At 44.9% G+C, this 25,144-nt stretch overlaps 1 protein-coding gene across 3 annotated transcripts in view; it reads left to right on the top strand.

Moving 5' to 3' along the window:
• LOC129707488 (extracellular sulfatase Sulf-2-like) overlaps nt 1–25,144 on the top strand; it is a 146,802-nt gene that overhangs the window by 74,310 nt on the left and 47,348 nt on the right. For all 3 annotated transcript variants that reach the window (XM_055652545.1, XM_055652544.1, XM_055652546.1), the window contains exons 3-5: nt 2,224–2,463; nt 13,303–13,454; nt 23,162–23,331. In XM_055652545.1, coding sequence (XP_055508520.1) covers nt 2,224–2,463; nt 13,303–13,454; nt 23,162–23,331 — 562 coding nt within the window. The remainder of the gene's footprint in view (nt 1–2,223; nt 2,464–13,302; nt 13,455–23,161; nt 23,332–25,144) is intronic.

Genomic DNA, 25,144 nt, shown 5'->3' with positions numbered 1-25,144 from the left:
ATTACATTAACTCACCTTATCTTAATCCCAATTTTTTTTTAAATGGTTACATCATTTCATATTTCCGAAAATGAACTTTTATCGCAATAAAACAATATACACAAAACAAGAACAGCGCAAAAACTCTGCTGACATTCTCAGCATCTTTAGTTTAGTTTAGAGATACGGCGCGGAAACAGGCCCTTCGGCCCACCGAGTGTCCGCACCGACCAGCAATCCCCCGCACATTAACTTTATCCTCTGCACACACGCACAGGACAATTTAACATTTGTACCAAGTCAATTAGCATTTATACCAAGGAATAGCAGTAGAATTAGGCCATTCGACCCATCAAGTCTACTCCGCCATTCAATCACGGCTGATCTGTCTCTCCTTCCTAACCCCATTCTCCCCATAAACCCCTGACATCCGTACTAATCAAGAAAATATCTATCCCTGTCTTAAAAATATCCTTTGACTTGGCCTCCACAGCCTATTGTGGCAAAGAATTCCACAGATTCACCACCCTCTGACTAAAGAAATGTCTCCTCATCTCCTTCCTAAAAGAACATCCTTGAATTCTGAGGCTATAACCTCTAGACTCTAGAATTCAGACTCTACCACTAGTGGAATCCTCTCCACATCCACTCTATCCAAGCCTTTCACTCTTCTGTATGTTTCAATGAGGTCCCCCCTCATTCTTCTAAACTCCAGCGAGTATAGGCCCAGTGTCGACCAATGTTCATCATAGGTGAAGAAGGGTTTCATTAGTCTGAAGAAGGGTTTCGGCCCTAAACGTTGCCTATTCCCTTCGCTCCATAGATGCTGCTGCACCCGCTGAGTTTCTCCAGCATTTGTATATACCTCATCATAGGTGAACCTACTCAGTCCTGGAATTTTTTTAATAATATTTCATATACTAAAGCTCTTCTTCATTACAAACACTAACCTTTTAAAATAACCCACCTTTTACTACCCACTCACTACCTGTTGTGAATACTTGATTCACCTAGCTCCTGATTATCATACAGTAACTAAGCAGTAGCATCTTACAAAGTCATTGTAATGTTTAATAATCAAATCAGTTTTTGCTACTAAAGTGCAGCTGTATTTAACTTTAGGCTCTGCAGTGCAATTATTTTGCTTTTCTGCATCAATTAGAAACTGATTTTACATTGGCAACCCTGTATTAATGTATTGGTCAGAGTGATTTTACCATGCAGTTAGTAAGAAGGTAATGTCTTTAATTTTCTGAACTCTGCTATAAATGGGCAACAGTGTGAAATGTAAATTGTGATATCTATTGGCTTTGTTTAAAGATGAATAATATGTGTTTACAGCGGATGTCATATTATTAAAAGCACAGCGTGTTAAACTTGATATAATCAATCATCACAGTAAACATTGAAAAATCAACCAGAACGCTTTTATTCTATTCCTTCCCTTTCATATATATGCATTCACTAGACTAAGTGGGATCCCTGACACATGGGAGGCCTGGTCCCCCAACGCAACCCGTTACCCCAACGCAATATTCCACCACTCACCCATAGCCCCCAACTGCGCAGGAGCGGCTCATTTCCCCTTATCCCCCAACGCTCTCTCCCCCTCCTCTTCACCCTCACTTGTCTTTCCCCTCTCCTCCTCCCCTCCCCCAATCCCTCCCTCTGCTTTCAATAGACAATAGACAATAGGTGCAGGAGTAGGCCATTTGGCCCTTCGAGCCAGCACCGCCACTCAATGTGATCATGGCTGATCATCCCCAATCAGTACCCCGTTCCTGCCTTCTCCCCATATCCCTTGATTCTTCCCCGTGACCTGCGTGGGTTTTCTCCGGGTGTTCCGGTTTCTTCCAACAATCTCCAAAGATGAACATGTTTGTAGGTTATTTGGCTTAAAGTTGTAAATTGTCCCTGGTGTACATAGTGGGATAGTATCAGTGCGCGAGTATGGCTGACCTGTGCGGGCTCGATGGGCCAAACGGCCTGTTTCCTCGCTGTATCTCTAAACTAAAGTAAACGCCTTCAAAGTAAGCACACACCTTGAGGAGATTTTGCGGTGGAACAGTAAAAATGTAGAGACAGGGAACTGCAGATGTTGGTTAACACACAAAAAGACGCAAAGTGCTGGAGTCACTCAGCAGGTCAGGCAGCATCTCTGGAGAACATGGATGGGTGACGTTTCGGATTGAGACTCTGATCAATAATTCTGAGTAATGATCTAATCATTTTGACTGATTCCAGGCTCGTTGGAAGCAATGAACAAGACGCGGCGGATCATGGAACAAGGCGGAGCCCATTTCACAAACGCTTTTGTGACCACGCCCATGTGTTGCCCTTCGAGATCGTCCATGTTGACGGGGAAATACGTCCACAATCACAACACCTACACTAACAACGAGAACTGCTCCTCAACCTCCTGGCAGGTCACACACGAACAACGCACCTTTGCCGTGTACCTGAACAGCACTGGCTACAGAACAGGTAGGCGATTATTATAGAAAATTATTATAACGCACGTGATTGAAGGAAATAATAAACCAAACAAAATTGCAAATCTGTAACCTCGCTCGTGCCAAATATTAAAGGGCAACTGGATACTTTAGTTTAGTTTAGTTTAGAGATACAGCGTTGAAACAGGGCCCTTCGGCCCACCGAGTCTGCATTGACCAGCGATCCCCGCACCCTGCACACACTAGGGACAATTTTACATTCATACCAATCCAATTAACCTACAAATCTGTACGTCTTTGGATTGTGGTGGGGATGGGGGAACCGAAGATCTCAGAGAAAACCCACGCAGGTCACGGGGAGTAGGTACAAATGGGGAAAACGCCTGAAGGGGAATGAGGAAAGAAAATCTTCCAAGCAATGATGGCCACGTGTCAATGTGATGGCACTTCAGTGGCGGAACTGAATGATAGTGGACCACATCATTTATAGAATGTATATTGATAACTCTGTCTAAGAAAATGCATTTGAGAGCAGTAAACTATTATGCAGACTTACAGGGGTGATGTTATGTGACTATGAGGATTATGTGAGGATTGGCAGTGGTTTGGGAGGAGACTCGGACCTAGAAATATGACAAATTGGTCAGACAGGTCAGGCCACATTTGGAGTAATGTGAGCAGTTTAGGGCCCCATGTCTAAGGATGGTTTTACTGGTGTTGGAGAGGGTCCAGAGAAAGTTTATGAGAATGATCCCAGGAACTAACTAACGTATGGTGAGCGTTTGACAGCACTAAAGCCTCTACTCGCTGGAGGTTAGAAGGATGAGGGGGGACCTCATTGAAACTTACCAAATAGTGAAAGGCCTGGGTAGAGTGATTGTGGAGAGGATGTTTCCATTAGTGGGATAGTCTAGGACCAGAGGTCACAGCCTCGGAATAAAATGACATACCTTCAGAAAGGAGGTGAGGAGAAATGTCTTTAGTCAGAGTGTGGTGAACCTATGGAATTCATTACTACAGACGGCTGTGGAGGCCAAGTCAATGGATATTTTTAGGGTGGAGATCGACAGGCTCTTGATTAGTGCGGGTGTCGGGTGTTGCGGGGAGAATGGGGTTGAGAGGGAAAGATAGATCAGCCATGATTGAATGGCGGAGTTGATTCGATGGGCCAAATGGCCTAATTCTGCTCCTAGAATTGATGAACATGAATTATGCAATGATAGTGAGGTCTGTTCGACATACAATCTGTCTCCACTGCATACGATTCCTCCAACACTAAGACTTGCTAACACTCTCATCACCACACATGTCTGGTGACACTTGCCCCACTGATAAGCAGACAATGCACAGAATCCATTTGGGTCGCTGAAGTGTTCCCCTGGCACCAAAACCGATCTGTGTTTTGAGTTCAATATCTCCCCAGCACTTCATATAAAGCCTTGAACTATAAGGGAAAAATATTCCATGTATGGCTTTGATTTATATTAATCGAAAACAGACTTTTGTTAAGCAACTGTGAATTACACCTTGTTATTTATAGATATCAAATGTGCCAGCTCAAAGGGAGATAAAGATTTTTTAGCCAAGGCAATTAATTATCTCTTGGCTATCAGAAAAATGACAATATGAAGTTCTGGTTGCAATCGTCTGAGCTTTTATTAGAACAAGGTCTAATCAGAATCCCATTAACCTCTTGAAACTTTTATCTTACTGGAATAACATGAGCAGAGTTCACTTTGTCTCTGAGGTTTGTTCGAAGTTACTCTTTATTTTATTTTATTTTTGTTTTTTAATTTATTTTTATTAGAAGCAATTGTACCGAGATAAAACATTCGGCATCTAAAATTATACAATTATTGTACTGCTTCATTTTTGACCTTAAAACCTAAAAAACGATGAAAATGAAAAAAGAAAAGGAAAAGAAAACAAGAAGGAAAAAAGTCGGAAGTGAAAAGATAGAACGAAAGAAAGCCGCCAAACCTGAGCTACCCAAGTAGTGTGGCAGAGAGATATAGAATAGAATAGAATAGAATATGTTTATTGTCATTGCACAAAACTGAGCAACGAAATTCCATTTGCTTCTCCTCCGTTAAAAGAAATACAACACGACACCAATGCACATGTGTACAGTTAATAGTAGAATATAAATACATTTTTAAAAGAGATTAAAATAATTTAGCGGTATTCCTCGAAGTTACTTCTTGCTTCCCAGTGTTCACTATTGGAGTTAAGCTCTTCTATCGCACAATGGTAGAAACTATTTTTTTAGTCTACCAGTGCGAAATAAGGAAAAAGAAAGAGAAAGGTGGAGATATACCTTGCCCCTCGTCCCCCCCCCCCCCCCCCCCACCTCACCCAACCCAGCATAAGATTTAAATTTAAATTTGTGTTGCACCATGCTATGGTTGTCAGAATTCGGTGAAGGGCTCTTTATTTTAAATGGCTTCACAACCAAGGAATTTCAGGTGCTTGAATCGTGTGGAAATCACAAAAGTGCTGGAGTAACTCAACAGCACGGTGGCGCAGCTGCCTTCCAGAGCTAGACATCCGGGTTTGATCTTGACTATGGGTGGCGGCTGTACGGAGTTTGTACCTTCTCCCTGTGCCCGCTTGGGTTTTCTCTGGATTGAGTTTCCTCCCTCAATCCAAAGACGCGCAGGTGTGTAGATTCATTGGCTTCGGTAAAGACCGCAAGTTGCCCCGAGTGTGTAGGGTAGTGCTGATGTATGGGGTAGGCAAAAACGCTGGAGAATCTCCGCGGGTGAGGCAGCGTGTGTGGAGCGAAGGAATAGGCGACGTTTCGGGTCGAGACCCTTCTTGTATGGGGTGATTGCTTGCCAGCGCGGACTCAGAGGGCCGAAGGGTTCATTTCCATGCTGCGTCTAAACAGGTCAGTTAGCATCTCTCTAGAGAACATGGAAGCTGAAAGATTTTATGCAGTATTCAAGTAACTTCACATTTACAGAAATATAATTCCCAGTAAACCAGACAGGGCATTTATATTAGGAAACACTTTCCAATGATAGGTTTAATGACACACACTGTGCGTTGTGACTCCTTAAGCAGCAACCGCACAACATCCAATTGGTGACTATCCTCTAACAATGAATCAGCCAACAAATAATCTCCAATAAGCAAATTAGAGGCAATTAATGAATCTTATTTAATTCCTATTTTCAAATTGGTTCACCAAATATGTCAGTAAAGGTGAGCCTTAAAGGGCCTGTGCCACTAGGGTGTCATTTGCGTGTCATTTAAGCGACATCATTTACGAGTTGTGTGATGCGCGCATGCCGTGCATTACGCGTGCATGGTGCGTGGTGACGTAGGCAGTGACACGCGGTCACGCGCAGCGCCCCAGGATTTTGGAATTCACAAAATCTTCGCACGCAACCTGCGCAAATGACGCCCAAGTGGGACAGGCCCTTAACTCAAGCGCACGCCTTGTAATAAACCTGAGTCTCTTGGTCAGTAGTTTTTGAAGTTTGCTCCGAAACCAAAATTCATATATTTCTTAATATATCTCTTTTCTTGGCTTTCAATTCAATCTTCACAAATAATACTGCATGCAGTTCAGGGGCAATGTCAGCGCACTCAAATTAGCGATTGTTACGCATGGCGTTTGAAAAGATACGTTCGATCGATTGAAGTTATTTCCAGCTTAGTTTATTGTCCGTACTTGATGAATTGGATGAGAAATATGCACAAAAGCCCTGAAGTTCCTTTCAGCGTACCTCAGTTACTTCCACACCCTAGAGTCATGAGTGTTTAATTGTCTTATGGACTGACAAGCGAACAATGGAATTCTTACTAACGGCAGCTAAACAGGCTTATAAACACAACACACAGCGATAATAAATAAATAATCAATGTATTATTAATCCCAAATCTGGAGCAAAAAAAATCACAAAGTCCTTAATTTAATCAAAGACAATCCAACGACACTTGTAGTTGAAGATACTGTCGTGCAATATTCAAGAGCCTGATTTAGACTTCAGAGATACAGCATGGAAACAGGCCCTTCGGCCCATCGAGTGAATGCTGACTAGTGATCACCACCGTACACTAGCACTATCCTACACAGTAGGGACCGTATATAATTTTTACCAAAGCCATTTAACCTACAAACCCGTACATCTTTGGAGTATGGGAGGAAACTGGAGCTCCCAGAGAAAACCCACGCAGGTCACGCACGAGGAGAAAGTACAAACTCCGTACAGCCAGCAGCCATAGTCAGGATTGAACCCGGTTCTGTGGTGCTGTGAGGCAGCAACTCTATTGCTGCGCCACCATGCCGCTCTGAATGATTGATGGAAAAACAATGCTAGTTGGTTCTAATGGTTCTTTCCAGCAATGGTTTTGATAACTATTCACAAACAATTTTGCTGTAATTATTCTCACTGCATTTAGTCAACTGACAATAAAAAAAATGTTGTAACTGAGGTAAATGTAATAATTATCAGTAGTGAGTTATATTCACACTTTTGTCTTCACATGTCAGGCAGTAAAGACACATCAAACATGACTTATGTAAATCGATTTGGGAAAACAGTTACAGAAAAGGAGTAAAGAGGTCCTTCTGCAGTTGTGCAGGGCCCTGGTGAGACCACATCTAGAATATTGTGTGCATTTTTGTTCTCCTAATTTGAGGCAGTGCAGCGTGGGTTCATGATGTTAATCCCTGGGATGGCGGGAATGTCATGTGAGGAAAGATTGGAAAGACTGGGCTTATATTCACTGGAATTTAGAAGGATGAGAGGGTATCTTATAGAAATGTATAAAATTATAAAAGGACTCGACAAGCTAGATGCAGGAAAGTACACAAAAATGCTGGAGAAACTCAGCGGGTGCAGCAGCATCTGCCCAGACTGAAGAAGGGTTTCTTCCCGAAACGTTACCTATTTCCTTCGCTCCATAGATGCTGCTGCACCCGCTGAGTTTCTCCAGCATTTTTGTGTACCTTCGATTTTCCAGCATCTGCAGTTCCTTCTTAAACACCAGATGCAGGAAAAATGCTCCCAATGTTGGGGGAGTCCAGAACCAGATGCCACAGTCTAAGAATAAAAGGGAGGCCATTTAAAACTGAGATGAGAAGAAACTTTTTCACCCAGAGAGTTGTGATTTTGTGGAACTCTCTGCCACAGAGGGCAGTGGAGGCCAATTCACGGGATGAATTTAAAAGAGAGTTAGATAGAGCTCTAGGGGCTAGTGGAATCAAGGGATATGGGGGGAAGGCAGGCACGGGTTACTGATTGTGGATGATCAGCCATGAACACAATGAATGTGCAGGCTCGAAGGGCCGAATGGCCTCCACCCACACCTATTTTCTATGTTCAATGTTTCTATGTTAGTCTCCCTGTGGAACAGTTAATAAAAAGACCTGAAAAGTCGAAGATAACATTTGATAACTTGCCGACAGCTCAGCGACTTTTCTTGCTGAGTCGCTGACTCTTCCCGACTCTGAAGCTCCCTGATTCAATTAGAACAATTGCAATTCAAGAAATCCAAATGTATTCACATCTCACTGGGTTTACTCTTGCCAGAGGGTTAAGATTACAGTCTTGGCGATGTAAAATTATAAATATTATAACATATGGCATTTATAAGCATAATTCTGAAAAATGATCTTGCAGTAATTATTCCCATTTTGCAGGGGAAAGTGTCCTAGAGTCGCACAGCGTAGAAACAGGCACTTGGGGTCAACTTGCCCACACTGGCCAACGTGTCCCATCTACACTAGCCCCACCTGCCTGCATTTGGCCCTTATCCCTCTAAACCTGTCCTATCCATGTACCTGTCTAAACGTCTCTTAAACGCTGCAACAGTCAACAACCTCCTCTGGCAACTCGTTCCACACACCCACTGCCCTTTGTGTGAGAAGGTTACCCTTCATATTCCTACCTTTCCCACCTCGCCTTAAACCCATGTCCTCTGGTTCTCGATTCCCCTGGGCAAGAGATTCTGTGCGTCTACTTGATCTATTCCTCTCATGATTTCGTACGAGTGCTCTCATCAAATGTAGGCATTCAGTTAATTCCATCCTTTCAGAAGAATGCTGGTCAGTAAAATCATTCTGTGAATAAGCAAGCCAGATGGAGATCTGTGTGTAGCTAAAATGAAAACAGACTTTGGCACATCTTTCACAGTAAGACAAAAACTGGTTGATGCAATTTACATCCTGTTGCTATGTGGTGAGAATCCAAACTTCCTAGTTTTTAACAAAAGATTAAGCCACAGGATACTTTATGGTCAGGTGTCTGTGTCTTGTCTCTTAGCCAGAATAATATCTATTGTAAATAATCTTCTCCAGGAGAGTCGTTACCTTATGCTGCAGGGAATCAAGGAGCTGAAAAATTAATAACATAATCATCTGTTATCAGTTATTTGTGCAAGTATGATCTATGAATATTTCTCCTAAGAAATAAAGGACCCTCTGAAGAACGGTCTCAACACAAAACGCCACCCGTTCCTTCTCTCCAGAGGTGCTGCATGACCCGCCGGGTTACTCCAACATTTTTGTGTCTACCTTCAGTTCAAACCACCATCTGCAGTTCCTCCTTACACAATATTTCTCCGAAGGTTGTCATGTAGTGGTATCGCAAAAAAAATTGATCTTGGAACAGGCGTAGTGTGGTGTTAAGCTTTATATTGGAGACGCAAGGAACTGCAGATGCTGGTTTACCAAAAAAAAGACACAATGTGCTTGAGTAACTCAGCGGGTCAGGCAGCATCTCTGGAGAACACGATCAGGTGACGTTTCAGGTCGGGACCCTTCTGAAGACTGGGTGTGGTGGGGGGGGGGGGGGGGGGGTGAAAAAGCTGGAAGAGAGGGGGGGGAGGGAACAAAATCGGGCAAGTGATAGGTGGATACAGGTGGGGGCTTTATTGGCAGGTGATTGGACAAGACCACAGAGTTGAAAAGGCAAAAGGTGTGAGATAAGGGGTTATGGTAGAAAAGGTGTGAGTGATGAAGTCAATGAAAGTAATCGATGTGGAAGGAAGTAGGGATAGTGGAAAGGAGAGAAATGGGTATGAATCAAGCTGGTGCGGCGAGTCCAGAACCAGGGGCCACAGCCTTAGAATAAAGGGGAGGCCATTTAAGACTGAGGTGAGAAAAAATATGAGAAGAAAGGGATATGGGGAGAAGGCAGGCACAGGTTATTGATAGGGGACGATCAGCCATGATCACAATGAATGGCGGTGCTGACTCGAAGGGCCGAATGGCCTCCTCCTGCACCTATTTTCTATGTTTCTATGGTGTACATGGAAGAGAGGGGGGACAACAGGGGTGGGGTGAGAAGTTGCTTATAGGTGAGTTCACTAAAACCCATGAATTTAATATTTGTACCGTTAAGCTGTAAGCTAGTTGAATATGATGTGTTGTTTTCCCAGTGTGTGTGTGTGGCCTTACTCTGGCAATGGAGGAGACCCAGGGCAGAGGTCAGTGTGGGAATGGGAAGGGGGGTTGACATTGTTAGCAACCAGGAGATCCAGGTGGTCCACCAGGCCTTGGCAGTTGTCAAGTATACCGAGATATGGTGAAGAACTTTGTTTTGGGAGCTATCCTGGTAAATCATCCATTCGTGGGTTAATATATAAAGCCACACATGAGTACAGCATGAGGTGCAGGATGACACTTGAAATGTGGTGAATTGTGAACTGGCTCAGTGCAATCTAGTTTAGTATGGAGATACAGCATGGAAACAGGCCTTTCGGCCCACCAAGATCATTGATCAACCATTCACACCAGTTATGCAGGTTTTTAGGTTGGTTGTGAATAGACACAAATAGTTGGAGTTACTCAGCGTGGCAGGCAGCATCTCTGGAGATGAAGGATGTGATGTTTCAAGTCGAGACCCTTCTTCAGACTCTTGGTGTCTCTTGCATTCTCTTGGTGTTGAATTATACTTTGGAGCTGAACTTTTCTTCCCAATTCTTTGAGCTTTACTTAAACCTGAGCTCCTGCTGATGTTTCCATTCATTCAGTGCACAAAGAAATTGAATTTGTCTAGTTTAGTTTAGTTTAGTATATTGTCACGTGCACCAAGGTACAGTCAAAAGCTAAAGTTGCGTGCTAACCAGTCAGCGGAAAGACAATACATGATTGCATTCGACCCATTCACAGTGCACAGATGGGTGATCAAGGGTATAACTTGAATAATGTTTAGTGCCAGATAAAGCCAGTGAAGTCCAATAGTCCGAGGATCTCCAACGAGGTAGATAGTAGTTCAGGACCACTCTCTAGTTGTGGTAGGATGGTTCAGTTGCCTGATGACAGCTGGGAAGAAACTGTCCCTGAATCTGGAGGTGTGCGTTTTTTCACACTTCTGTACCTCTTGCCCGATGGGAGAGGGGAGAAGAGGGAGTGACTGGGGGTGAGACCCGTCCTTGATAATGCTACTGGCCCTGCCGAGGCAGCGTGAGGTGTAGATGGAGTCAATGGAAGGGAGGTTGGTTTGTGTGATGGTCTGGGCTGTTCACTTGTTAATAAAAGCGTTTAAGTCTTTGGCTTACAGTGCTCGTTCTCTCTGGCCTTTGAAATTTTCTAAATTGTTTACTCAGCGTCAATGACTGAAACAGTCCCCACTGAAATATCTGTGAGGGGATGTTTGCTTTGGCATCCAGAGCTGGAATCGTTTATTTTTACATTACTAAATGCTTTGATTTGATAATAAATGTAACCTCAGAAAACTGTTTGTGCTGCTGAAAGGGAGCTAAATGTCTCTGTTGGAAGAATTAATGGCATGTTCTGACATTGCAGAAAAATGTTCTAAAGATATAAATACAGTTTGAATCAGATAACTGGGCACTGATAACTTAGTTACTGGAGTGCATTTTGAAATGTGCCTTTTCACATATTATTTAAGCTCTTAAGATTGTGCAAACTCTTACTGTATATTAATAAGATAAACTTTCTTCACTGGTCAATGTCTGGTTTACACCCTAGTGATCAATGCTAAATCCATACTAGATAAAGAGGGATGTTTATTTAAGTAAGAAAACCTTAAAAAGATTAAGTGTTAAAGGGAAGATAGACACAAAAAGCTATGTATTTAAAGATACCTGGGCAACATCATAGGTTCTTAGCCAATTATCTATACCCGCACATGGCATATTGAATGAAGTGCAACCTTATATGCTGTTTAATATTGTCCTTGAAGGACTGAGTGATTCTATGATAGGAAGTCTCCCATACAGACACAACTGCTGGAGGAACTCAGCGGGACAGGCAGCATCTCTGGAGAAAAAGGGTCGAGACCCTTCTTCAGACTGAGAGTCGGGGGAGAGGGAAATGAGGGATATAGACGGTGATATGGAGAGATATCGAACATGAATCAATAACTTCTTCACAAAGTTGATCCTGGGACAAAGATCAAAATCCTACTTTGCTCTACAGTTGTATTACTGTATAACGCCACCTGCATTGGACATGGCACCCACTCTGATGTCTCTGTTCAGGCATGGGATCAAGTGAACTGCTGTTATCTCAAGTATTAAATGCACAGCAAAACACAAAGTGCTGGAGGGGATAGCAGGTACTAACAGTCTACATTCTAAAACAGGGGTTCCCAACCTTTTTCGTCCCGTTTACCCCATGTAATTTTAATAGCACATAACAAAGTTATTTCAGTTATTTATGAACAACTAATGATGAACAGACACTGGTATACCAGAACCAAACACAGTCAGTCAATGAGAAAAAACATGTACAAATCCAGAATCAAAAAATGTACCCCCTGGGTAGGCAAAATTTACCCCCTTAGGGGGGGAATTTATCCCAAGTTGATAGCCCTTGGTCTAAAACCACCTTAGTTTAGTTTATGAAAGAACTGCAGATGCTGGAAAAATCGAAGGTGGACAAAAATGCTGGAGAAACTCAGCGGGCGAGGCAGCATCTATGGAGCGAAGGAATAGGTGACGTTTTGGGTCGAGACCCTGAAGATGCTTCCTCACCCACTGAGTCCATAGATGCTGCCTCACCCGCTGAGTTTCTCCAGCATTTTTGTCTACCTTAGTTGAGTTTAATTGATTGTCACATGTACCTGAGAAATTTGGCCCAGAATAGCTGTCATAGAAACATAGAAAATAGGTGCAGGAGTAGGCCATTCGGCCCTTCGAGCCTGCACCGCCATTCAATATGATCATGGCTGATCATGCAACTCGGTATCCTGTACCTGCCTTCTCTCCATACCCCCTGATCCCTTTAGCCACAAGGGCCACATCGAACTCCCTCTTAAATATAGCCAATGAACTGGCCTCAACTGGCCTCATGTTGGTAAATTGCAGCAAAATGTATTATATGGTACCCATTGCATTTCCAAGGTGTTTCACTCACTTTTATGACTGTGAAGTTGATTATTGGGTAAGTGTATCAGTCTTAAATACAACTCATGCATAACCTTATAGCCCTGTCCCATGGTGCGAGTTCATTCCAAGAGCTCTCCCGAGTTTAAAAATAATCAAACTCGTGGTAAGCACGGAGAATGAACGTAGCGGGTACATCGGAGCTCGGGGACGTCTCTTAGCACTAACGGCAGGTACTCGGGAAGACTCGCTAATGGCAGGTAAGCACGGGAAGACTCGTGAAGGTTTTTCAACATGATGAAAAATGTCCACGAGAGCCCCGAGTACCAACGAGTGGCCATTACCGTAAATCTCCGAGTTCGAGTCAGGGCAAACTCGGGAGAACTCTTGGAATGAACTCGTACCGTGGGACAGGGGTTTTAAGCTGATGATTTAGTTCTGGGGAGAGCAAATGGATCAGCACTCTGCAGTTTGCTAATTTGTTAACTGAAGCAATTGCATCAGCAGGATTAATGCACAGCCTGTTCGAATGGATGGTACTTAATCTCCTCCTTTTGTGTTACAGCATTCTTTGGAAAGTATCTGAACGAGTACAACGGCAGCTACATTCCACCTGGTTGGCGTGAGTGGGTTGGACTAATAAAGAACTCTCGCTTCTACAATTATACACTTAATAGGAACGGCGTCAAGGAAAAGCACGGATTTGAGTATTCAAAGGTACTCGTCTATAGCAGTGTTGGATTCTGTTCAGATTCAGATTCAGATTCAGATTCAATTTTAATTGTCATTGTCAGTGTGCAGTACAGAGACAACGAAATGCATTTAGCATCTCCCTTGAAGAGCGACATAGCAAACGATTTGAATAAATAATAGTAAGTGTCCGGGGGGGGGGGTGGTGATTGGCAGTCACCGAGGTACGTTGTTGAGTAGAGTGACAGCCGCCTTGGCACGTTCAAGCATTGGCATGAAATACTATTTGCCTCACGTGTGCTCTCAACACAAAAGTTGTGGTTCCATTAAACGTGACGTTGACCCTGAATGTTTAAGAAGGAACTGCAGATGCTGGAAAAATCGAAGGTAGACAAAAAATGCTGGAGGAACTCAGCAGGTGAGGCAGCATCTTCGATGCTGCCTCACCTGCTGAGTTCCTCCAGCATTTTTTGTCTACCTTCGATTTTATCTAACAACATTTACCATCTATGATGCTGCCTCACCCACTGAGTCTACCTTTGACCCTGAACGGTGCAGTTCTGCATTTCTCTTTACACCCAACGTAGACACAAAATGCTGGTGTGACTCAGCGGGACAGGCAGCATTTCCGGACGGAGGGAATGGGTGATGTTTCGGGTCGAGACCCTTCTTCAGCCTGTATTGTCTTTCCACTGACTGCAGTGATTCCCCCGATTCTCAGTCTGAAGAAGGGTCTCAACCCGAAACGTCTGTGAAATTCTCTGCCTCAGAGGGCGGTGGAGGCAGGTTCTCTGGATGCTTTCAAGAGGGAGCTAGATAGGGCTCTTAAAATTAGGGAGTCAGGGAATATGGGGAGAAGGCAGGAACGGGGTACTGATTGGGGATGATCAGCCATGATCATCTGCAGTTGTACAGGGTCTTGGTGAGACCACACCTGGAGTATTGAGTATAGTATTGCTCTCCAAATCTGAGGAAGGACATTATTGCCGTAGAGGGAGTGCAGAGAAGGTTCACCAGACTGATTCCTGGGATGTCAGGACTGTCTTATGAAGAAAGACTGGATAGACTTGGTTTATACTCTCTAGAATTTAGGAGATTGAGAGGGGATCTTATAGAAACTTAGAAAATTCTTAAGGGGTTGGACAGGCTAGATGCAGGAAGATTGCTCCCGATGTTGGGGAAGTCCAGGACAAGGGGTCACAGCTTAAGGAAAAGGGGGAAATCCTTTAAAACCAAGATGAGAATAACTTTTTTTACACAGAGAGTGGTGAATCTCTGGAACTCTCTGCCACAGAGGGTAGTCGAGGCCAGTTCATTGGCTATATTTAAGAGGGAGTTAGATGTGGCCCTTGTGGCTAAGGGGATCAGAGGGTATGGAGAGAAGGCAGGTACGGGATACTGAGTTGGATGATCAACCATGATCATATTGAATGGCAGTGCAGGCTCGAAGGGCCGAATGGCCTACTCCTGCACCTAATTTCTATGTTTCTATGATCACATTGAATGGTGCTCGCTCGAAGGGCCAAATGGCCTACTCCCGCACCTATTGTCTATTGTCTATTATCTATTATCACCCATTCCTTCTATCCCGCTGAGTTACTCCAATATTTTATGTCTATCTTGGGTGCAAACCAGCATCTGCAGTTCCTTACTGCACATCTCTTAACTCTCTCTCTCTCCCCCCCCTCACCCCAACGCTTCCAATTGTAGTTATTTCGATTTTGGACTCTTTTCAAATTGCCAGGCCGGTTATTTCCAGCTAAATTCCCATCAGATACTAAAATCTATGTCATCTTCCCAAAGTGAACCAAATTTGATGTAGGTCATGGAGGATATTTATCAGCTTCAAAATAGTCAGAAAGAACATGTACAGAAATCCGCAATGCTCCACGTGAATCTTAGCGAGCCAACTAACCCCTTAATAACTGTTTAAGAAAGAACTTTTTAACATGTTGAAAATCCAGCGGCGACCAGAAAGACGTTACGATTCTTTGGACGACTGAGGTGACTGCTTACGACCGTACAGGCGACACCCTGGCGACATGTCGCGGGGTGAAGCCTGTACGGTCGTGAGTAGTCGCCCAAAGAGTCGTACCTTGTTCTGGTCACTGCTGGATTTTTAACATGTTGAAAATTTTCGGCGACCTGCAACGACCTATGACAAGTGCCGGCAGTTGCCGAAAAAATCGCGTAAGTGGGACAGGGCCATGACTTTGGTGAATTCCATTGGCAACTACCTACGTCAACCGGCGACAGGTACCGGCGACTGAATTGCCTTGCCTTGTCGTGGCTTGTGGCGGGTGGACGTAGGTGTGGTCGCAGGTGGATGTCCTAATGGGTCGGCGGTTGTCGGTAGTTTGCAGTGGCTTGACATCGACTAGGTGGTAGATTGTTGTAGACATTGTTGTGGACATTGTCGTAAGGGGGTCCACTCGCCAGTTTTTCGGTGACCTGCTACGACTAGGACAGTCGCCAGCAGTCTCCGAAACAATCACCTAAGTGGGACAGGCCCTTTACTCCAACACTTTGTGTCTATCTTGGTTGGAATGATCCTCAACACCCATAGCTCAGCCAATAGATTTTCTTTGGCAATTTTGAGATCTAATAGAAGTTTGTATGGTAGTTTAATATACATTTACCGCCACTTGATAAATAACCACTTGTTATTTCTGCTTTAAGTGATGAAAATAGTTTTTTTCTTCACTGCAGGGAAACACGATGACCTCTATTTTTAACGTCGGGACCCTTCTTCAGACTGAATTTAGATGGATTAAATTCACTGGAATTTAGAAGGCTGAGAGGGGAGCTTATAAGAAACATATTAAATTCTTAAAGAATTGGACGGGCTAGATGCAGGAAAAATGTTCCTGATGTTGGAGGAGTCCAGAACCAGGGGTCACAGTTTAAGAATAAGGGGTAGGCCATTTTGGACTGAGATGCGGAAAAACTTCTTCACCCAGATGGTTGTGAATCTGTGCCATGCTCTGCCCCAAAACGCAGTGGAGGCCAATTCACTGGATGTCTCCAAGAGAGAGTGAGATTTAGCTCAGGGCTAAAGGAATAAAGGAATATGTGGTAAAAGGCAGGAGCGGGGTACTGATTGTGGATGATCAGCCGTGATCATATTGAATGGCGGTGCTAGCTCGAAGGGCTGAATGGCCTACAGCTGCACTAATTTTTCTAAGTTTCTATATTTCTAAATATGTTGCCTATCTGTGTTCTCCAGTGATGCTTCCTGACCCACTGAGTTATTCCAGCACTTTGCATCTTTTTTTTTTGATAAACCAGCATCTGCGATTCTTAGTTTTAGGTGTTGGAGCAGTCCAGAAATTGAGACGGGTATTTTCAAATGTGTCACTCTTGTGATTCTGATGAGATTTCTGTATCTGGATCACGGATAATTTAATTCCCATGCTATTACAGCTTACAGCGCCAGAGACGCGTGTTCGATCCTGACTACGGGTGCTGTGTTAAGTTTGCATGTTCTCCCTGTGACCTGCAAGGGGGGATATTCGGTTTCCTCCCACATTCCAAAGACGTACAGTTTGGTCGGTTAATTGGCTTTGTATAAATGTAAGCTGTTCCTATTGTGTTAATGAGCGGGGATCGTCGGTTGGTGTAGACTCGGTGGGCCGAAGGGCTTGTTTCCACGTTGCATCTCTAAATGAAACTAAACTACATACTCCTTGAAGCATTGCTGGGGGATGCAGGAGCATGTTGCCCTGGGAACAACGATGCAGCGAGCTGGTCGTGAGCTTTGCAGTGCTGGTCTGGGAAACTTCCATGCATTCCTTTGATCATTAAGTTTCCACCCAAATCTCATCAGTACATTGAAACCTCCACCACGGTGCTAGTTATTGACCGATTCAGTCACAGAAACCAAACATATCATTGACTCTGGTTTTACAATGTGTTGTGCATAGTGAAGTCTCTGTGAACCAAGGGTGTACAAATTAAATGTACAAAATCATGAGAGGAATAGATCGGGTAGATGCACTGAGTCCTTTGCCCAGAGTAGGGGAATCAAGAGCCAGAGAACATAGGTTTAAAAAAAATGAAAAAAATGAAATGATTCAATTTATTGTCATTGTCAGTGTACAGTACAGAGACAACGAAATGCATTTTTAGCATCTCCCTTGAAAGGGAGACACAGGGCGTCGCGGTGTGCCCGCACCTGCCGCCGTACATTCCATTACAGGCAAAGGTGGGTGAAGTGTCTTGCCCAAGGACACAACGACAGTATGCACTCCAAGCGGGATTTGAACCGGCTACCTTCCGGTCGCCAGCCGAACTCTTAGCCCATTGTGCTATCTGTCGCCCTGTTTAAGGTGGGGGGTTTAGATTTAATAGGAATCTGAGGGGTAACCTCTTCGCACAAAGGGTGGTGGGTGTATGGAACGAGCTGCCGGAGGAGGTAGTTGAGGCAGGAACTATCGCAACGTTTAGGAAACATTTAGACAGGTACATGGATAGGACAGATTTAGAGGGATATGGACCAAACGCCGCCATGTGGGACTAGTGTAGCTGGAACATGTTGGCCAGTATGGGCACGTTGGGCCGAAGGGCCTGTAGCCACGCTGTATCACTCAATGACTAGTATAGCTTGGATATGTTGGCCAGTGTGGGCAAGTTGGGCCGAAGGGCCTGTTTCCAGGCTGTATCACTCAATGACTCAATGACGTATATTCGACTGCAGATGATTATTGAGCTTAGGACATTTTGTTTTACTTTTTGAGATACAGCGTGCAAACAGGCCCTTCGGCCCACCGAGTCCAGGCCGACCAATGATCACCCCATACACTAGCTCTATCCTACACACACACTAGGGACAATTTACACATTTTTTTACCAAAGCCAATTAACCTACGAACCTTTTAAGTCTTTGGAGCGTGGGAGGAAACCGCTCCACCCAGAGAAAACCTCCATGGTCACAGGGAGAACGTGCAAACTCCGAACAGGCAGCACCCGTAGTCAGGATCGAACCGGGGTCTCTGGCGCTGTGAGGCGACGTCTCTACCGCTGCGCCACTGTACCGCACAAATGTCAGGTTGTCTGACATATATTTAAAATATGCTATTATACTGCACAACAATGGAGGAACTACAATGCAGGGAACGTCTCTTATGGTAGCGATATATTCTGACAGCGCTACACATTGTCCCTATCAGCAAAGTGCAGGCTTATTCTTTATATGATCGCAAGTAATATTGATTGGATTTTCAGCACATTAAAAACTCACTGTTGAATTAATATAGTACCAGGACCTGCCACAGACTGCCTGAAGATATCATAAACCTGACTTCACATTCAGCTGGTTATAATTCCTCATGCCATTTATTTTTAATGCATTGGGATCAGAACGTGATGCTTGTGATTTCTCATTTCCCCTATTTATTCCTAAATATTCCTCATATTTCGCTTGGGCAGCTTGCATCTCAGCGGTCTGAATATTGTAACCCTTGCCCTCCCTGCCTCTCCATCCCCTCCCCCATCCTCATTCTCAGACTGTCCTCCTGATTAAATTTTACATTGTACTCCTCCTTGTCACCTTCCCCTCAACTAACAATGATCTATGACGGGCACAAAAAGCTGGTGTAGCTCAGCGGGACAGGCAGCATCTCTGGAGAGAAGGAATGGGTGATGTTTTGGGTCGAGTCAACTTCTTCAGAACAATGATCTAGTCTACATTTTTCCTGACATCCATCCCCATTTGATCTCTCGTTTTCACACCTTAGCCTTCTAAACCTCTCGTTTCCCTCTCCCCGGGCTCTCGGTCTGAAGAAGGGTCTCGACCCGAAACGTCATGCATTCCTTTGATCCAGAGATGTTGCCTGTCCCGCTGAGTTACTCCAGCATTTTGTGTCTCGCTTGAGATTTTCATCTGAACTAATGTGGACCCAATATAATCGATGCAATATAATCAGTATATCTGCAGCCTGATCATGAGTGGCAATGTACCTTCAACTTACTTAAACCAGTGCTTTATTTCCCCCCTGGGTGTTTTTAGGGATATATAAAATTGGTTATAAAGTCAATAGACAATAGGTGCAGGATTAGGCCATTCGGCCCTTCGAGCCAGCACCGCCATTCAATGTGATCATGGCTGATCATCCCCAATCAGTACCCCGTTCCTGCCTTCTCCCCATATCCCGAGACCCCGCTATCTTTAAGAGCCCTATCTAGCTCCCTCTTGAAAGTATCCAGAGAACCGGCCTCCACCAGTGAATTCCACTGACTCACAAATCTCTGTGAGAAAAAATGTTTCCTCGTCTTCGTTCTAAATGACTTACCTCTTATTTTTAAACTGGGGCCCCTGGTTCCCCCAACATCGGGACCATGTTTCCTGCCTCTAGCGTGTCCAAACCCTTAACAGTCTTATATGTTTCAATAAGATCCCCTCTCCTCCTTCTAAACTCCAGAGTGTACAAGCCCAGCCGCTCCACTCTCTCAGCATATGACAGTCCCGCCAACCCGGGAATTGACCTTGTAAACCTATGCCCCACTCCCTCAATAGCAAGGATGTCCTTCCTCGAATTAGGGGAGCAAAACTGCACACAATACTCCAGGTGTGATCTCAATGATTTCTAGTACTACAGATATAGGCCAGTAAAATGCAATTGCTGCATTATTCAGCACAGTTGCTCAGAGTCCTTAAAATGAGCTTGGGTGCAGCATACACTTGGCAACGCTTCCAACTCACATCAGCTATTAGTAGAAAGAAACATCTGAAAGGTTAGCAATTAGGTGCTGTGTATGAAGGTGTTAATGGATTAAACTGTTCCGTTCTAATAACTGTTTAAGAAGGAACTGCAGATGCTGGAAAATCAAAGGTAGACAAAAGTGGTGGAGAAACTCAACGGGTGAGGTAGCATCTATGGAGCGAAGGAAATAGGCAACGTTTCGGGACGAAACGTTGCCTATTTCCTTCGCTCCATAGATGCTGCCTCACCCGCTGAGTTTCTCCACCACTTTTGTCTACCAAGTTCTAATAACTGTTCAGTTCTACTGATTTTTTTTTTCATTTGATTTCAAGGGTCAAGAGTGTTTAATTGTGTACATACCACCAATGAGATTCTTACTTGCTGCAAGTTTGCAGACCCAATAACAAAATGATGCATAACTAAATATATAATCATCAAAAATACAATAATACACAGTGTGCGCAGCAGTAGAGTTGCTGCTTCACAGCGCCAGAGACCCGGGTTCGATCCTGACTACGGGTGCTGTCTGTACGGAGTTTGTACGTTCTCCCCATGACCTGCGTGGGTTTTCTCCGGGCGCTCCGGTTTCCTCCCACACTCCAAAGACGCACAGGGTTGGAGGTTCAATTGGCATGAGGTAAAATGTTCCCGATGTTGGGGGAGTCCAGAACCAGGGGCCACAGTTTAAGAATAAGGGGTAAGCCATTTAGAACGGAGATGAAGAAACACTTTTTCTCACAGAGAGTGGTGAGTCTGTGGAATTCTCTGCCTCAGAGGGCAGTGGAGGCAGGTTCTCTGGATGCTTTCAAGAGAGAGCTAGACAGGGCTCTTAAAAATAGCGGAGTCAGGGGATATGGGGAGAAGGCAGGAACGGGGTACTGATTGGGGATGATCAGCCATGATCACATTGAATGGCCGTGCTGGCTCGAAGGGCCAAATGGCCTGCTCCTGCAACTACTGTCTATTGTCTATTGTCTAATGGTAAATTGTCCCTAGTGTGTAGGATAGTGTTAAGTGTGTGCGCTGTCTCTCTAAACTAAAATTAAACTAAGAACTAAATAATCAGTGATAGTGTTAAGTGTGTGTCTGCTGTTTTATCTCTTTTGAATCTCTCCCTAAAGACCCGACCTTTTCTCGTCGGGTCTCACTACGCAACGGGTCCTCACCGCACGCCTCTCTGTTCACCGTACCGTGCAAAGTTCAAAGCAGTTGCTGTTGCTGCTGCTGCTGCTGCTCACTGTTGCTCAGCCGACTCCTGGAGACTTTGCTGCTGAGAAGGTTTGTCAGGACACGTCCAGGAGGGAGAACATTTTCGGGGCCCTGCAACGGTGAATTCGCTGCGTCCTGGAGCGGGGCCTAACACCATTGCCCCGCGCGGCTGGAACACTTTCCAACACCAAGACCCGTCGACCTCGCACCTAGACAATCGCCATCTTTGACTTTGACTCTGACATCCAAAAGAGTGCAGTGGAGAGAGAAGTTTATTTGGCCTTCCATCCTGGATGCAGTGTTAAATGTAATTATGTGTTGTGTCTGGCTTGTGTGTAATGTATGGCGAATTTCGTTTGGACCTCCAGTAGATTAAATTGACTCTCTTGACTCTCTGGAACCCTGTACAAATCGAAGCAACTAGAAAAGTCCATGGTAGTCCTAGTTACTGAGGCAGGCAGTGTTGAGGAGATAATTGAACCTGGAGTCTGTCTTGAGTTCTGTACCAGCTGCTCAATAGCAACGGGATGAGGGCATGGCCAAGTTTGCCTTTGATAAATCAGCTCGAGGCCAACATAGATCCTTTTGATGGTGGGGACACCCGTAGTCCCATCTACCTGCTTGCCTTTTGGCCGCAGCCTATACGTTGCCCCTTTGTGAAGAGAAGTAAACGTATAATAACCCGTGTACCTAACCACATTGTTTAAAAAGTATTGTCGAATACTTTAGATAAACAGAGAAATTCTTTGCTTGCAGGCCGTGCCAAGGTATGCAAATAGAGTTTATTGTCATGCGTCTCGGCTACCTCCTGCAGCAGCTTCCTCCATACACCTTCCATCCTTTGCGTAAAAACAATTGTCCCTCAGGTCCTATTAAACCTTCCCCCCCCCCCCCCCCCCCCCCCCCCATCTTAAACCTATGTCCCCTGGTTTTTGATTCCCCTACTCCAGATTAAAGACTCTGTGCATTCACTCTCTCTCTGTCTCTCATGATCTTCTACACCTTATGAACGCCCATTAACTTTCACGACCTAATTCACAACCTTTTTTACTCGTGGACATTTTTCATCAGGCTCGAAAAACGTCCCGACCTACTTGATGCCACGAGTACCTACGACTAGCATCATGACCTACCTACGACCTCCTACGACCTAGTGACCACCATGCTGCAAGTATGAGTCAAGGGCAAACTCGGCAGAGGTCTTGAATTAGGTTGTGAAAGTGGGACAGGCCCTTTAGCCTCCACCGTGGTCTGCGGCAATGAATTCCCCTCTGGCTAAAGAAACTCATCCTCACCTTAGTTTATTAATATAAGAAAGCGTATAATTCATAATTCAACAGAGCTGACACGACAATTTTGTTTTTTTCTAATTCTGTGAAGATTTTTAAAAATAACACCTTGCAATGAAAAGCTGCAAATCTGATAAACTTGTCACTGTGCACCTTTCTAATAAAACGATTATTTTGAAATATTGCCCAGAGTAGGTGAATCGAGGACCAGAGGACATAGGTTTAAGTTGAAGGGGAAACTATTTAAGAGGAATCCGTGAGGGGTAACTTTTTCACACAAAGGGTGGCGGGTGTATGGAACGAGCTGCCAGAGGAGATAGTTGAGTCTGGGACTATCCCAACGTTTAAGAACCAGTTAGACAAGTACATGGCTAGGACAGGTTTGGAGGGAATGTGGACCAAACGTGGGCAGGTGGGACTAGTGTAGCTGGGACATGTTGGCCGGTGTGGGCAAGTTGGGCTGAACGGCCTGTTTCCACGCTGTATCACTCTATGATTCTATGACTATTTAATGCTTTACTTTTCTGTTTTGTAGGACTACCTAACGGACTTGATCACAAATGACAGCATCAATTATTTTAAGTTATCGAAGAAGATTTATCCACACCGGCCGGTGATGATGCTACTAAGTCACGCCGCACCCCACGGACCAGAGGACTCTGCTCCACAGTTCTCCAACCTCTTTCCAAATGCCTCCCAGCATATGTGAGTATTACTGTGAGTGATTACAGTCTAGAAGCTATTAAACGGATGTTGTAGGCGGCCATTTTCTCATTTACTCCTTCATCTGGCTTAACCAGCGGTCCATTATTCAGTTTATTTTAGTTTGGAGCCACAGCGCGGACACAGGCCCCTTCGGCTCACCGACCAGCGATCCCCACACGCTAACACCGTCCTGCACACAATAGGGACAATTTACACTTATACCCAAGCCAATTAACCTGCAAACCTGAGCGTCTTTGGAGCGTGGGAGGAAGTCGAAGATCTCGGAGAAAACCCACGCAGGTCACGGGGAGAACGTGCAAACTCCGTACAGACAGCACCCGCAGTCTGGCTCGTACCCGGGTCTCTAGAGATGTAAGCGCTGTAAGGCAGCAACTCTACCGCTGCGCCACCGTGCCGCCCCCAACGGCATGCCACCTAATATAAATTTACATATCATCAGCTTCACGATTCCCGATCATAATATAAATGGGGTGAGAGTTTTGTGACACAACTAGCTGTACAGATCGTCAAGGACCCATATTCACTCTTAAATAATTGCTGAATTAGCCAGGGGTGGGCTAACAAGCCTGCTTCTGTGCGGTATGACTCTATCACTCTAATATCAATAGACAATAGACAATAGGTGCAGGATTAGGCCATTCAGCCCTTCACGCCAGCACCGCCATTCAATGTGATCATGGCCGATCATCCACAATCAGTACCCCGTTCCTGCCTTCTCCCCATACCCCCTGACTATGCTATCTTTAAGAGCCCTATCTAGCTCTCTCTTGAAAGTACCCAGAGAACCGGCCTCCATCGCCCTCTGAGGCAGAGAATTCAACAAACTCACAACTCCCTGTGTGAAAAATGCTGCAGGTCACGGGGGAGAACGTGCAAACTCCGTACAGACAGCAGCCGTAGTCAGGATCGAACCCGGTTGTCTGGCGCTGTGAGGCAGCAACTCTACCGCTGGGCCACCGTGCCGCCTCCTAGAGTTACTCTCCTAACGAGGATGTATGAAGGGTGGAGCCTGATGAGCCTAACAAAGGACAAACCCCGACAGTGGGTCCGAAGAAGGGTCTCGACCCCGAAACGTCACCCATTCCCTCTCTCCAGGGACCCTGCCTGTCCCGCTGAGTTACCCCAGCATTTTGTGTCGATTTGTCACACCCATCAGGAGGGATATGAGTTCTTCGAGCGAGGGGGGGAGGAGGAGGAGGAGGAGGAGTGGAGAATGGCAGCATTGAATGAAGAGCAGCGCATGTTGTACAGAATGCCGAGGTTGCCGCGGCAACTGCCACAGTTCAGTCAGTCCCCAGCAAGGCCAACAAATTACTTTTAAGTGGAACCTCTCCCACAGACAAGCCGATAATCAACATCTGGCCGCAGTCTCCGCGTGGCACATGCTAACAATCGCAACGGCCGGGCCAGAGACTAATACCAGATGCTTATTTTTAACGTGAAGGCAAGCGATGAATATGCAGCGCTTTCCACGGTAAACCTACTCTCACGCAACGATCGTTATAGAAACATAGAAATTAGGTGCAGGAGTAGGCCATTCGGCCCTTCGAGCCTGCACCGCCATTCAATATGATCATGGCTGATCATCCAACTCAGTATCCCGTACCTGCCTTCTCTCCATACCCCCTGATCCCCTTAGCCACAAGGGCCACATCCAACTCCCTCTTAAATATAGCCAATGAACTGGCCTCAACTACCCTCTGTGGCAGAGAGTTCCAGAGATTCACCACTCTCTGTGTGAAAAAAGTTCTTCTCATCTCGGTTTTAAAGGATAACCCCTTTATCCTTAAGC

Source organism: Leucoraja erinacea, chromosome 21, assembly GCF_028641065.1.
Source record: "Leucoraja erinacea ecotype New England chromosome 21, Leri_hhj_1, whole genome shotgun sequence".
NCBI lineage: Eukaryota > Metazoa > Chordata > Chondrichthyes > Rajiformes > Rajidae > Leucoraja > Leucoraja erinaceus.
The sequence above is the reverse complement of the archived record's forward strand: the minus strand, read 5'-3'. Positions and strand labels throughout refer to the sequence as shown.